The 14,267-nt window shown below is 43.6% G+C and overlaps 1 protein-coding gene across 2 annotated transcripts in view; it reads right to left on the reverse strand.

The window, feature by feature from the left end:
• Positions 1-674: 674 nt before the first annotated feature.
• LOC135941785 (homeobox protein araucan-like) overlaps positions 675-14,267 on the reverse strand; it is a 43,657-nt gene continuing 30,064 nt past the window's right edge. For both annotated transcript variants that reach the window (XM_065487514.1, XM_065487515.1), the window contains exons 4-7: positions 8,491-8,825; positions 4,888-5,671; positions 3,710-3,802; positions 675-2,141 (exon numbers count right to left, since the gene is read on the reverse strand). In XM_065487514.1, the coding sequence (XP_065343586.1) occupies positions 3,766-3,802; positions 4,888-5,671; positions 8,491-8,825 (1,156 nt within the window). In that variant the 3' untranslated portion in view covers positions 675-2,141; positions 3,710-3,765. The remainder of the gene's footprint in view (positions 2,142-3,709; positions 3,803-4,887; positions 5,672-8,490; positions 8,826-14,267) is intronic.

Below are 14,267 nucleotides of genomic sequence, written 5' to 3' on the forward strand. Positions count from 1 at the left end.
AATAATTTAGGTTTTACATGTTCAGTGAATTTCCTCTTGAAATGTGAATATTTATTTAATCATAAATAATTTAAGACCATCGATATTATTAATATTGTGACGAGTATTTGGACTGAAACAATATTTAATGCAGACTCTTGATCATCGAAACGCAAGAGACATGTTGATTGTGATTAAATTTAACCTGAGCAAAAAATTAAAATTCGAACCAGTTTCACTTAAACGCTTGCTGGTAAAAATCCTATGGCGATTAAAACTTTTTCCGATTTTTTGCGAAGTTTTAGCTCGGGGCAGAACAATGGGCAACGCGAGGAGTTGGAGCGAGAGCGCCAGGGCGAATGAGCGTGCGTTTCGCCTATGGTTATTTGATTTGCATACGAGGGGCATAGAGGCACCACGCACGACAGACACGTTTAAAATATAGCTCTCCACACGGCGCGCGGCCAATATTATAAATTTCAAATGTCAACCGCGTAAAACAAAGCTGGAAATAATAAATGTTTCCCAAAACCTAACGTAATATATTCCGCAGCAGGTACGCGGCGCATAAGTCGTCTTATTTTTGGGTTAATTTATTCTGCCAGAGGGCGGCGCGGGGACTCTTTTTATTTTCCGTCGAGTGAGTATGTGTATATGTGCGCGCAGGCAGAGAAAATAAATAAAACCAGGCTGTGTGTCGCTTTTTGCTCGTTTATGTCTTTTTATTCTCGTACTATATATAGATTTCACTTATTTATTTTGCAGCGATGAATGAAGATAATAATAATAATAATACAGAGCATCTCAGTGTTTTCTGTTCGTGTGTGTAGTGTAGGAGTAGCAATGGATGAATGAATCGAGAGATAAAATTATTACTGCTGATGCACTTACATACTACATTTACATCTTGCCTCGTTAGTTTTAGTCCTTACATAATTTCTCCTCGTCATTCACACATTTTACCCATATATACAATCAGAGTAGGCGTTCGTTTCGTTCTTTTTCGGCGTCAATTCAGATTTTAAAAACACAAATAAATTGCGGAGAATGCACCAGTGAAACATTGAGTTGTACATTAAAAAAGAGCTCCAATTTTTTTCCCCGCACACGCATATTATTTAATCAGTAACTTCACATGTATGTATATTGACAATGGAAAACAATAAATAGTTTTTTTTATCATATAATTAACCTTAATTTGCACTGTCACTTACTTCCTGTTTAAGTATTACACTTTCTCATCTCAGGGCGTAAATTGCGGATTGCGTTTTCGGAAAAAGAAAATCTGTCTCCATCGCAGAAGTTGGATTTTCAGCTGTTGTAGGATTTTCGTCTGTACAGTTTTACCGTTTATCACAGTTAAATAAATGCAAACTCCGATGATCAATCAACAAACACAACACATACACTTGATAAAATAATAAAATTTCAAATAATAACTTTTGCAAGCCGAAAGGAAACGCTTATCGTAGCTTGCCTTGCTGGCGGAGAACAACTCTCGAAAAAGTCGGCAGGACTAAAATTTGAAATCGTGCTCTCAATTCCTGTAAATTAAATGTGTTAAAAAATTAAAAAAATGGGCAGACGAAAAAAAATATTTTTGATATGTTTATCGTTTATAAAAGATTTTATTCAAATAAAATTGTAAATCAAATGAGCTTTACATTGTTTAGGAGTTTTCATCACAAAATTAAGTCTTGAAAAATTACCGAGCACATTTTGACCTGTACCGACGTGAGGTCAGACGATTTTTACACCAGCAGGCGATTGGCCCTTTAAAATCTCTGTGTACAAAACGCAATTTTACAGATGTATGTAATGTTTCAAAACATTTCTTTTACTAAAGTGTCACGGAAAAGGATGACATTAATTACAGCAATTAGTAAGTTTTCCACCGATGAAGTCGAGAGAATTAGCTTTGATGATGGGACGAGGGAGTTATACATAACAATTCATCATTTTTTCAGCTCATATACAACTTAAAAGTTTACAACACGCGCGATCATTCGAGAACGAATCAATAAAATTCACGTTTCAGTCTTGGACTATACACCACCAGAAAACAAGATAAACTCACGTCCATTATGCAAAGATTTGTAGCAAAAATGAGTTCACTGTTCACTCCGTGTAACAAAAACAATCCTCCTCAGCGGCTGCGGCATCTGCAACAAAACGGAGGCAAAAATTAATACCCAAGGCAAACTATTTCGTCATTATCGGCTCTCTCCAAATTCGACACAATTATTTGCTTACTAGCCCGAAAACAAAACACGGGCAATTATAATAAACAACTGTTTTATCACTTAAGTACGGCATAATTTTGTTTGCTCGAGCATCGATTTGATGAGCGGGCTCGCAGGCTATAATTTGAGGCTTGTTGAGCTCTCCGAGAGGGTTCTTTGATTACGCCAGCCAGCCCAGCCAGCGTTTAATAAGTAGCGGACGCAAAGCACACATAAAATACTAATAGCAGGCCTGTGTAATTGTCCAGATAGCCGCGCCGAGTGTACACTCTCGCTCGTAATTTGACGTAAAAGCACCCAAAACGCGGACGCACAAAAATTACGGTTATTAAAGCAAGCTTCGGCAGCAGGTTTTCGCCACGAAATTTGTACATACACACACAATGAGAGCGGCCAACGGGCCGGGATAAACGCACACTTTTATCTCGTTAAAAGCGTTTAGGCCGAAAACTCAATTTTCAATAAATATTTCGAGTGTATCAGGACGAAACGCTCTCGGGTCGATCGGTGAACAACTTTATATCAGCCGAATTAGAATTTCAAATCGCGACACCGGCCGTTAGATAAGTCCTCGCTTTATTTATTTAAATGATTTTTACGTTCGGCCGTGTTTCTTTCACTACGACGGAGATTTGGTCGGTGTGGCAGCAGCAGCAGCAGCTTTCTTTCAGTGTGCACGTCAGAAAAACCGGTTCCCGCCCAATAACAAATGAAGTGCTAGAACTTTGACGTGCCTTTGTTTATAAATACGAATCTGTCATTAAAATTTATTATCAAACACCTCGCCAGTGACAAATCCTCATATTGTCAATTATCATTACACGCCATAATTTTTTCCTCGGCCAGCCAACACCGGCCTCCATGCGCATTTATATTTTCGTCCGTTCTTTCTTTCTCTCTTTCTTCTCGACTGGAAATTTATTTTTTAACAGGTTCTCTGATGGGTATCTGCGGTGATTTGTCACTGTCAGCCCGGTGGATATGTATAAGAAACAGTCTCACGTGGTATGATATAAAATATTATGGAAGTTTCACTCGCACTAGAGGTCTTTTTGCCTGAGCCGAGATAGCAGCGCATGAATGAAAACGCGAAAAACTATACACACACACTCATGCAGATAATAAGCGCCGAGAGGCGACGAGTTTTGTTTTTGCCCTGTTCTCGCGCCGCTAGACGTTTCTATCAGCACTTTGCTTTAATTTATGGCCGCACGCTATCTGCGCGTCCATCTTTGCGAAATGAAAAAAGGAAAAATTAAAAATTCAAGCCAGCCGGAATTCAGGAATCAATTAATAACTGTTATTTCCCTTATCGGCGGCCGCGGCGGGGCCGGAGGGCGCGGGAATCCGAAATGAGGCTGGAACGAGCTCTTTTCGGCTGTCAACACCCAATTTCCATGAAATCGCGCCGCCGGGCAGCTCGGTCTAATATCGGGTAATTTGTATGTGTAATATAATGCATGCGGCTGGAATTTGTTTTTTCTTACCTCTGGCCGGAGACGGAGACGCCGGGCTGATGGGACGAGTCGCTTGCTCGCACCAGCTACACAGGAGACACATAGCCGCTCAGCGGATGCGCACTGTGAACATAATGAGAGCACCGATTACAATTATTGTCATTAAACCTGTCGGCCCAGAATTCGTTAGGCCCCCACCCTGGCAGCACGGTCAGATAAACAAAGTGTTTACCAGCCGCTGAAATCTAAAACCGAAGCGTACACGGTTAAAATATTAAAATTCGTAGAGCGCAGGGCAAATTGGCCGCCGCCCCGGGAGCTGTGCCGCCGCTTATCAGGCCTCGTTAATTTGCTATTGAGCGCCGCTTATCTTTTTTTGCGGGCCAACTCGTGTTTTGCATAAGGGCCCGCGGCGCAAATTACGGCCGCCGAGCCAAAAGTTCCCCCAAAGTTTGCCTGCTCTTGCGGCGTGTGATGTTTTGCTCAAAGTTTGCAAGCAAAACGGGCCGCCGGCTGCGATCATACTCGAGCGGAAAACTTGTCGCGCAGTTGACCAATTAAATTTGCTCCCGATTCATCCGCAGCCTGGTAAACTTTACAATCTTGAAAATAAATTGTTCCGTGTCAGGATGCTAGTTGACAAATTACTTATGCCAACAAAAAAACTTAAAAGCTAGGTTAGAATAATTGTTTTTAAAATATGAAGAAGGTTATTTAGTTTCAGTTAACGCTTGAGTGAAAGGATGATGAGCATAATTTTTGAAGATGAGTTAAAAATGCAGTTTTATGATCAGTTTTTTATGCACTTGAGATGATCTGCATAAGCAAACTTGTTTTACGGTTCGCTTTAAATTGTTTGACTTAAAAATATGCATATATGAGGAGAGCAGAATAGTTTCTACATCCCGATTTTTACCTATTTATAATTTTTTTCTCATAATTTGAATATTTATTTTATGTTTTTTGTGACTTCTATTTCTAAATTTGTAAAATTGCTTTTGATTTGGCTAAATCCTTGGTCCTAAAATCTTTTTCCTCGTTTAAACATTTTCTCTGAATTTTTTCCAAAAAACAAGGACTTCCAAATTAGTTTAGTATTTTTAAAGTTCATTAAACTTCTATAAAAAATAGACTGCGCCAATAAATATTCAAGTTTGACTCAAGTTTAATTGCGGGTTTCGCAGAATATTCTTTAAATGTAAACTGACCTTTTGTAAAAGGGTTTGAAGGCCGTGGACCCCTCGGTGGCGGCGCCCTGCACGTTGGCGGGAGCGGCACCGTTCATTATCATGTGGTGCTGCGAGTGGTAGCCCATCGCGTCCTTCGTCCTGTCCTTAGCGTGGGACGAGGTCATGTGGCCAATGTAGGACCCATAGCTCGTCTGGATGAACTGCTGGGCCGACGGGGGCTGCTGCGGCTGCTGCTGCTGGGGGTGAGGGTGGGTGCCGGGGGGCTGAGGGGGTGGCTGCTGCTGCATGTGGTGGTGCTGGTGTTGCGACGGGTGCTGGGGCTGGCCCCCGAAGCCACTGCTGTTGCCGCCGCCCGGGGGCAGCTTCATGTTGGGCGGCGTCTGCGGCGGCGTGTCTGTCTGCACCTCGGGAAACCCCGATGCGCCGACCGAGCACGCCGAGTGGCCCCCGGCCGCCGCCCCCGAGTAGCCCCCCGAGAGGAGGTTGTAGCGCGAGTAGGGTGCCGTCGCCGCCGACGGACTGATCGAGGCAGGCAGCGCGAAGCTGTTGTTGCTCGGTGGCAACCATGGCTGTGACGACAGCTGCATCGTCGGAGGTGGCGTCTTGCACGCGGCCGTGTCCGCCAACGACCAAATTTTGGGCTTGGTCGCCGGGATCGGAACGCCGCAGTCGCTCTTCACCTCGTCCTTTAGCATCAGCGGCTTCTGCGGGTCGTCCTCGTCCTCGTCGCCCAGCATCATCGACCCCATCTCTGGCTTAATGTGCAGGTGATGCAGGTGGTGCTGCGCCATCATAAGGGCACCTGAAACACACACACCCATGCGATTCCTGTTAGCACACAAGGATTTCTGGCAAAAATTGGCGACTACTTAGAAAATATGTAAAACTATAATCGTTCTCCTATATTATGGATTAATTTATGGAGATGAGATGATAATAAGTAACATCTAGATTTATTATTATAGAGATATTTAAAAATAAATTTCCACTTGATAGCTTCCCCGATGAGTATAGCAAGCAGTTTTTATTACCTCATGAGCTTTATGACAAAATTCCTGCACTGAAGTTATACGAAAAAAAACAGCTCGAAAATTCACACCAAAAAAGGTTGCTGCATTTAAATTCAGCTGAAAAATTGACATTTTCGTATATACTTTCTGCCTTCATTGGCATCCTCCAACAACTGGTAAAATAAATTAATTACGCCTGAAAATTGTGAGGCACGACAATTTTTGTATGGCAAAATGCATATTATTCTTGTTATTTATTATTTTTACTAGCTCAATTAAAGTTAACCTAACACATTGGCGCCTCTGCTTAAATTAGGGAGCCTTTTCCTTATGCTGCTCATGGTCCACGCTAATAATTTATTATTGAAAATTACCTATAACTCCTAATCGTCTAAATTTCACAGCACTAGCAAGGACTAAGAACAGTCAAACATGTAAATTATAATTACTATTCCAGATTCTAAACTCTGATGCCAAATAATGAACTTTTTCTCGAACTTTAAATAAATAATGACCGCGAGAAATGCAAATAATAGCTTAAATGAAATATATAAATCAACTAAAGAAATGTTTATAGCTATGAGCTAGCCCTGCCCTTCAGTTGGAATCGTTAAAAGCTGCGGATGTATCATTCCACTACACAGTAACAATTTAAAAACATATATTATTTAAGTGAATAAAGCAGAAATATTGGTCAATCGGAATGCAACGACAAAAATAAATCCCGAGTATGTTTCTTCTGCGCGCAGAAGTGTTTTTTTCGGTAAAGCATCGCACGACATTGTTTTTGGCAGAGGATGGAGTTTAATCGCAGTTTAGCATATGCTGCTGAGCGTGCAACCGCAACGTGTAACGGATATCAGTGACCACTAGAAAGAGAGGCCCGTTCACAGACCGCTCATTAACCTTGAGACACCCTCTCTGAACTGCATCGGTTTACACACGCGGCGTGGCGATTTGCCGAAAGAACTCTGCGTGCTCCTTACTGTCGGCGTTCGCAAAGCTGGACAATAAAATCCGAGTTATTGCCTCAGATCGCTCCTACGTGAATTTCAGCGCCGGCCGCGCGCTTCGTTTGTGTCTGATTTGTGTCTGTTTTGTTTAAATTGAAAACACCCACTTTTGACTTTGACCTTGCAAGATTGGCGCGGTGGTGGCGGCGTTTGCTTGATTGAACCCCTGCGAGCATTTCCTGCGCGCCACTTCCAGGCGATAGAGTTACAACCCCGACGGAGCAATCGCACAAACAACACATATAGGAAACCAAGAGGCTAACCTTGAACAACCCTCTGCCAAAATTCGGAACAGGAAACTCCCTACAAATGTAGCGGACGCTCGAATTCGGAGAGTGGCCGTGAACCCGGTCGAGAGCGCGAGAGAGCGCAGACACAGTAGCTCATCTCGCCACCTCATCTCGGATTCTGCTGAAAAATGTAGCGCGCATGCTACCGCGCGCTCGGCACCGCATTAATGCGCCCAGTAATTGTCATTATCAGCAAACGCAGCAGCAGCAGCAGCACAAGAAGAGCGCACGGTTTTCACCGCGTTTATCAGATCACCGCGCCAGGGTTCTAATTTAGATATTCCTTTTACAACCAACGTGTGTGGTTACAGGCCCAAGGGCCCGGCCTGGAATAAATCATTCGCCGAGAGAAAGAGCGCGCCACGCAAATCTTGATGCAGATGCTCACTATGCTAATAAAAATTGGCATTAATTCGCTGTTCGAATACTTCGAGCGCGCAGATGATTTTTAATCTACACGTAAAAGAAGCCAAGTTTTTTCCTCCACTTGCGTCGCGTGTAGGGGAAATGCACACGAATCCGTTTCAAAGATACTATCCGGGTTCGATTTTCTGTCAAAAAGGCAAAGAGCAAAGCGAGAACGTCACTCTGGCGCTTAATCTGCGAGTGTTTCCGAGTTAAACTCTTGTTCCGCCGCGCGGCGTCTCTGAAATTTAATTTCACGCAGATCACCGGGATTTGTTTTCCGCAAAGTTTTACAGCCCTAAGGGTTGCCGCTGTGTAATCTAGCCGGTGCGGACGACTCTGAATAGAATTCCGAATTAAGTGGCACTTGAATGAGAGGGAGCGAGAGAAAGAGCGAGCCGGCGTTAGAGTGTGGTAAATGGAAATTAGAGAGGGCGATGAATATTGAAGAGAAAGCTTCCCGCTGGCTGCTGCGCCGTTGAGGGTTGCGAGCGCCAGCAGAAAAAGCTGCACGACTGCTCGGCGTGCCATGCAGCCGACTGAAATTTATTTCTCAGAAAAGGGTAAAGCTCCACAGAGGGTTGGAAAACACCCTCTTCAAACATTTACAGTATATATTCCTCGACTGCAAATGGTCCTGAAAGTGCCCAGGTTTACCAGAAAGTAGATTTTACGACGCGGAAAATGTAACTATTTGTTTACGATTCTTTTGTGACAGTTTTCAGTTTTAATTTTTGCGCAATATCAGGTTGTCGCCCGTCTCGAAAGAGATAAGCGCAGAACAATAAATAAACAAAAGAAAATACTGAACGGCTGCAGAAAATTTTCTTGGCCACGGCAGAGACGTATCCCGAACAATATTTTTAAAATAAATAATGCAAGAAAACGAAAATATTCTCCAACCTTTTTCTTCCATTTTATGGTCCATGCCTCGCATCGGCTGTCTGTTGTCCTTGATGTCCTCGTCGCCGTCGGACGCGAGAGCGTCGTCATCGTCGTCCGTCTTGTTCTTTGGCTCCCAAGTCATCTTGTTCTCCTTCTTAAGTCGCCGCCGCGCGTTCGCGAACCACGTGGATACCTGCGTCAGGGTCATCTTCGTGATGATGGCTAGCATGATTTTCTCGCCCTTGGTCGGGTACGGGTTCTTCTTGTGCTCATTAAGCCATGACTTGAGGGTGGCCGTGCTCTCGCGGGTCGCATTTTTGCGCCGCGCCGCCAAGTCATATCCGCCAGGATACCTGCAATCAATGACAAAGTTTTGTTCGTAATTGTTGTCATGCTCCAGTCTGTTTACTTTGAGTTAATAATAATAATAATAATAATAATTTGCTTGGTGACCAAACCCAAGGCAGAGAGGCGTTGGAAACAAAGAGAGAGCAAGGTAATTCGATTTGGCATTCGTCTTTTATCCTCGCCAGACGCTTTTTCGCGCGTAAGTGCAATAAAAAGCGGCCGGCGGATCTTTTCATTTACGCCGGCGAGAGGGATGATGTCAAAGGGTGTGTCTGTCTGTCTAATAATAAAGTGCGTTTGTCTTCTTTCGGATTTTATTAGCGCCGAGCGGCTGAAGCTTTATTTGTCCCGCCTCTCTCTTGTAACTTGTGAATGCAGACGTGGCAAGATCCAGCATAAAATAAACGACGAGCGTGTGTGTGTGTGTGTGTGTAGAGAGAGAGAGAGAGAGAGAGAGAGAGAGAGAGAGAGAGAGAGAGAGAGAGAGAGAGAGAGAGAGAGGCCTAGCTACAGTCGGACGCTCACTACTTCGCTTTTTCACTTTATTTGTACACGACAACGACTACGAACTACGAAGAGCGTTAGCTCCACCCATTCGAACCACCTCGGTCTTATTTCCCTTTGATTAGCCATAAATCACTACACGTGCAGGACGGAATCGTATATTTTTATCCGCTCCCTCCGCTGGCAATGAGAGGACATCGATTTATCAGTATTTTTTATCCGCGCTTGGTGACAAATTGCATTACCTTTGATGCGTTTGTTTTTCAAAATATTAATGGAAACCACTAAAGGCTGTCTAACGGATCGTTGTAAAATTCAAATGCGCTCTCTCGATTAAATTAATTCGCAGTTATCTGTCCTAGAAACCCCCAGCGAGCTGACGATATTCTAATTCAGAGCCCATTGTTGCCTGCACTGGAAATTCAACTTGGCACTGGTGTGTTTGCATATTTGAAAGGCTCGGTGAAAGCAGGCGGGCGTCGCATCATCTGTATTTTATCTGCAGCAGCGCGGTTGGCCGCATCGCGTGCGGCTCTACGCACTGCCCACATCAACCCCTAGCCGCCGGTCTGTGCTGGCTGCTGAAAGTGCGCACCATTGTGCGTGCGTCGGGGAATGAAATTCGCTGGCACCCCTGCTTGATCAGCGGGCAGGTGTGACGTCACTGCGGCTCCCAAATCCATCCATCATTGGCCTGGCGTGCGTGCCATTTCGCGAAACACCCGCCGCGCGCGCGAATCAATCAACCCCCGTGCACCCACCGCCGACCGTGCCGACCCAGCAGCGCCCGCAATCGACGTTTTGGACAGGTGAACGCGCTCAAAAATTTATTCGCCTTTATTTTTGTTCCGCAGGCAGACACTGCGATGGCGCCGAATGGCAAAGCTATATACATTTTCCGGGATTGAATCGGTTTGGTAATCCAAGGGGTGGGTTTCGATTTTATAGTATTTATATATTATTATTTTTCAACCAATTCCGATGAATCATCAACTTGTACATTTTGGCTGCACAGCAGAGCATATTATATATATAAAAAAATTGGATCAGCTTCTTGTCATTATAGCCATATTCCAGTTTGACGTTAAAATTCGAGCGAAAATTTGAGCAGATTTTGGTGTTTGGAAGGTTCAGTACTGGTCGGTCGGCCGCTTTTACGCTGGGGTTGCGCGCTGTGCAGGCCGCTGGCAGGGGTGATGCATGGCTCCATTTATCACGGCCGACTCTCTCTTACTTAATATATTTCAGCCCTTGCGCTCACAGCAGCAGCAGCACATACTGTCACACACACAGATTTCAACGACTTTCCCTACTTTCCCGTCCGCGCGCACATGCACTTTGTGTGTGGGAGAGAGGTACTGGCTGGCTGTTGTGCCCGTTTTTAATAGAAAGATGAATGAATTGTGCGGTGGAAAAGGCCGCAGCCTTGCCTCTAATTGACTTATGGCGTCATAAAAGTGTAAGCAGCCATGCCAAAATTTCCACAACCGGCCGACCAAGCAAAAAATAGAGTACATCAGCAATTATACCCATGCGTTAGCCAACAATCCGCCGAAATTATGGCCAGAACTATACAATATTTATGAACAGCTGCCCACTATTTCAAAAATGAAGTAAAACGAGCAAGTGAGAAAATTTTTACAAACGGCCAGAATGAACAATTAAAGAGGAAATATTCTTGCATGTCTGCAGTAATTAACCTCTGAAAAAAATCTAACCGCAGAGCTGACTGCAGATCACAGACCATAGAATACGGTTTACAGTAGTTTACACACTAATAATGTATTGCTGGAACGCAATAGAACATACTCCCTCCTACAATAAATCAAAAGAATAAAATTTCATCTGCCTATTTTAAAAAGTTTCAATGTCGCATATAATTCTGCTTATGGTTTTGCGCAAAGTTTGGGGAAAAATTTTCCGTTTACTCCATTGCAGGCTGCCAAATAGATTTTTGCAGTATAGTATCGGCTTTAAAATAATATCGCAAATAATTATTTAATTTTTACGACACAAATGAGAAGAATAGCACACTCAAAGGGAGGTTCAATTTTCTAGTAATTTTAAATTCATGTAGGAAATTCAATGATTCTTAATTTATTTCAAGCGAAAGATGCAGAATACGCAATAAAAATGGACCAATGTGAATATCAAGCAGTCGGTTATTTTTCATCCAAACATTAAGCACTTAAGGGCGGATGTGTATATGCCTTGCTCGCATATTGGCTCGATTCCCGGGAGTCTGCCACTCAGCGCCGGAATGAGAGAAAGAAAGGCCCGCGGGAATAAATATCAATCGTGCACACACGCGATTTCAGCACATTATTTATTTGGTAAAAATACTTTTGACGCGGCGCGCCGTGCGAGATGGATAAAAAGAAACAATATTTGCATCTCGGAAAATGTGGAGCAACAGGCGGCACAAGGACAAACTTCTCTCCGGCATTGGCGAAAATATCTTTTGAATGAGAAAAGAGAGAAGGCTCGGATTTCTTCTCTTTTTCACTCGCCTGCGCACCCTCGTGAAAACTGCCGCCACTATATACGCGCGGGGTGCACTCAAGTAGTGTGTGTATTTTCGCAAAGCGGCCCGCCGGAGAAACGGAGAGAACCCGATTCATGGGCACTTTGCTCTTCTCTCTCTCTCTCTCTCTCTCTCTCACACACACACACACACTCCCTGGTTCGGCACAATTCTGATGTAGCAGCTGTTCCCAATCCCATTTTAACAGCTTTTATATCAAAAAGACGGCGGTACGGCGGGCTCTCGCTCTCCTCTCTTTCTCTCGCTCGATGATTTGTGTTCGCGAGCAAGCAAATTCGCCGGCGCGCGTCTCGAGCGAACGCCTTTACATACATTATTGCCCTGGCTGCAGCCTTTTATTCTAGCATATTTCATTTTGATTGAGTCTAACATGCTCCGTTGAAGGTTTATTGAAATGAAAAAGAAATTTACTGCCGCCGCCGCTGCTGCCGTGCACGCGTATAAATATCCAATTTTCTGCGCGCACCCCTGTAACTCCGCCGACGAGTATTAAAGGTGCTGCTTTACTTTTAAACATACCCTCTCAACTGCCGGGATTGCAATTCTTGTTTCTTTGTTAATTAATTCGTCGCTTGAGATTTACTTCCTCCAGATAAAAGTAACTAATTTCAAGCTGGCTCCGGGAGCGGTACACAAACGTCTAAATTGCCAACTCAACAGCCCTCGCTGAGAGAGAGAGAAAGAGAGAGAGAGAGAGAGAGAGAGAGAGAGAGAGAACGAGAGAAATAAGTGAGGCCACTCTAATCTATTTGCTCGGCACATCCCTCTGCTGCTGCTGTGTGAAGGGCTGCTTCCTTATACTATAATATTGAGCGGCGGCTGCGAGAGGACTTAATGATGAACTCGCCCGAGTTAATCTTTCCACGAGAGAGCGAGAGGGGAGCCAAACAGAGAAAGGCCACTTTTCCCACCATTTCACCCACGCTCGCCGATTTTCATTGAATTAATTCGCTCGCTGTGTATAAATGTTTCTTCCATTCACCGCGCTGCTCGTCCGCGAGATGACTCGCTGTGATTTCATTGAGCGCCGCGCGCGGCGCGTTGAAAGGGCCAATTTTTTTGCGCTGCGATATTATTTGCGTACAAAAACGGCCGTATCAATGGCCGCGCTGGGTGTGATGGATAAACTTTATTTGTGTAAATAGCGCGGCTGCTCTGGGTGTTATCTGCAGTGTGATCTCCTTTCATTGAGTGCGGGCAAAAAGGAGTCGCACCTGTGAAAAGAAATGCTGTTGCCTTCTCGAGAGACGCTATCGCGCGCGCCAACTCCACACACTCGCGCACAAAACACAACAAACGCTTACTGGTGTCGATCTTTTCAGTCTGCAATTTTCGCCTGCGCCGCGCACAAAATACCGATGCGTGCCGACAGATAAAAGCCGGGGAGACAGCTATAGGTCAGGATCGCGGGCAAAAAATCAACGTTGGGTCACACCTTCAGAAATTCTGCATTCTAAGTGACGTCGTGAGTCATTTCCAAACTTCGGTTTCCCAAGGGAGATCGATTAGAGCCCTTTCTTAAAAATTTCCCAATACTCGAGGAATTTTCAAGACTACATCATCTATACTGTCTAACAGATTTGAAATTTTTACTTTTAAGGTGTAGGACCAACTGCTTGTTGGAAGAATTTAATTCTCTCATCTTGTTCAAAATGAGCTGCGGAGAAAAATTCTCGGAGTAAGGAGCGATGTTTGATTGATTCCAACGATACAATAAATTTCTAACTAAATTGCTAAACTTTTCAAACACCAGTGGTAACAACCCCTGCCAATAATGACTCAAATCTGTAAATTGTTTGTGCGGTGTCGGTCAGAATGTGAAATATTTTATCTAATTAATCTAAGGAAATATGGAAATTTGCAAAAAATTATTTTAACTTTGTCAAGAATAAAAGAAAGCTAAACATTTATTTATATTTGAAACAGCTACAAATTTTCTTGGCTCAAAATTTATTTCGTGACAGCCTCTTTTGCTTCATCTCTTCAACTTTAAATAAAATGATAGCCTTAAACAATCTGTATCTTAAAAACTGTCATTTATTTAAATTCAGCTTTGAAAAGGAATTACGGCATGTCAGAGCTAGGATTAATATAAATCTGCGTGTCAGTATATATTTATAAGAATCTTTCGCAATTTGTCAATTAACTGCGCACTATAAAATAAAATACAGGAATCAGTTTTATCGTGTTGTTCTCGTTTCGCAGTCTCTCGTCGTGTGTGTATTTATATTTACTTATTTATTTCAATTGGTTTGCAGTGCCCGTCGCCGGAGTGACATAACTCGAGTCCGAGCATGAAGCCGCTTGTCTCGAGTGTACCATCAAAAAAGCAGAGACTCGCTTGTTCTCACCTCCACGTTTGCAGCGTCCTTATCTATCTCTCGACTCTTTTCTCGTT

The sequence above is a fragment of the Cloeon dipterum genome, chromosome 4 (genome assembly GCF_949628265.1).
Source record: "Cloeon dipterum chromosome 4, ieCloDipt1.1, whole genome shotgun sequence".
Taxonomy (NCBI): domain Eukaryota; kingdom Metazoa; phylum Arthropoda; class Insecta; order Ephemeroptera; family Baetidae; genus Cloeon; species Cloeon dipterum.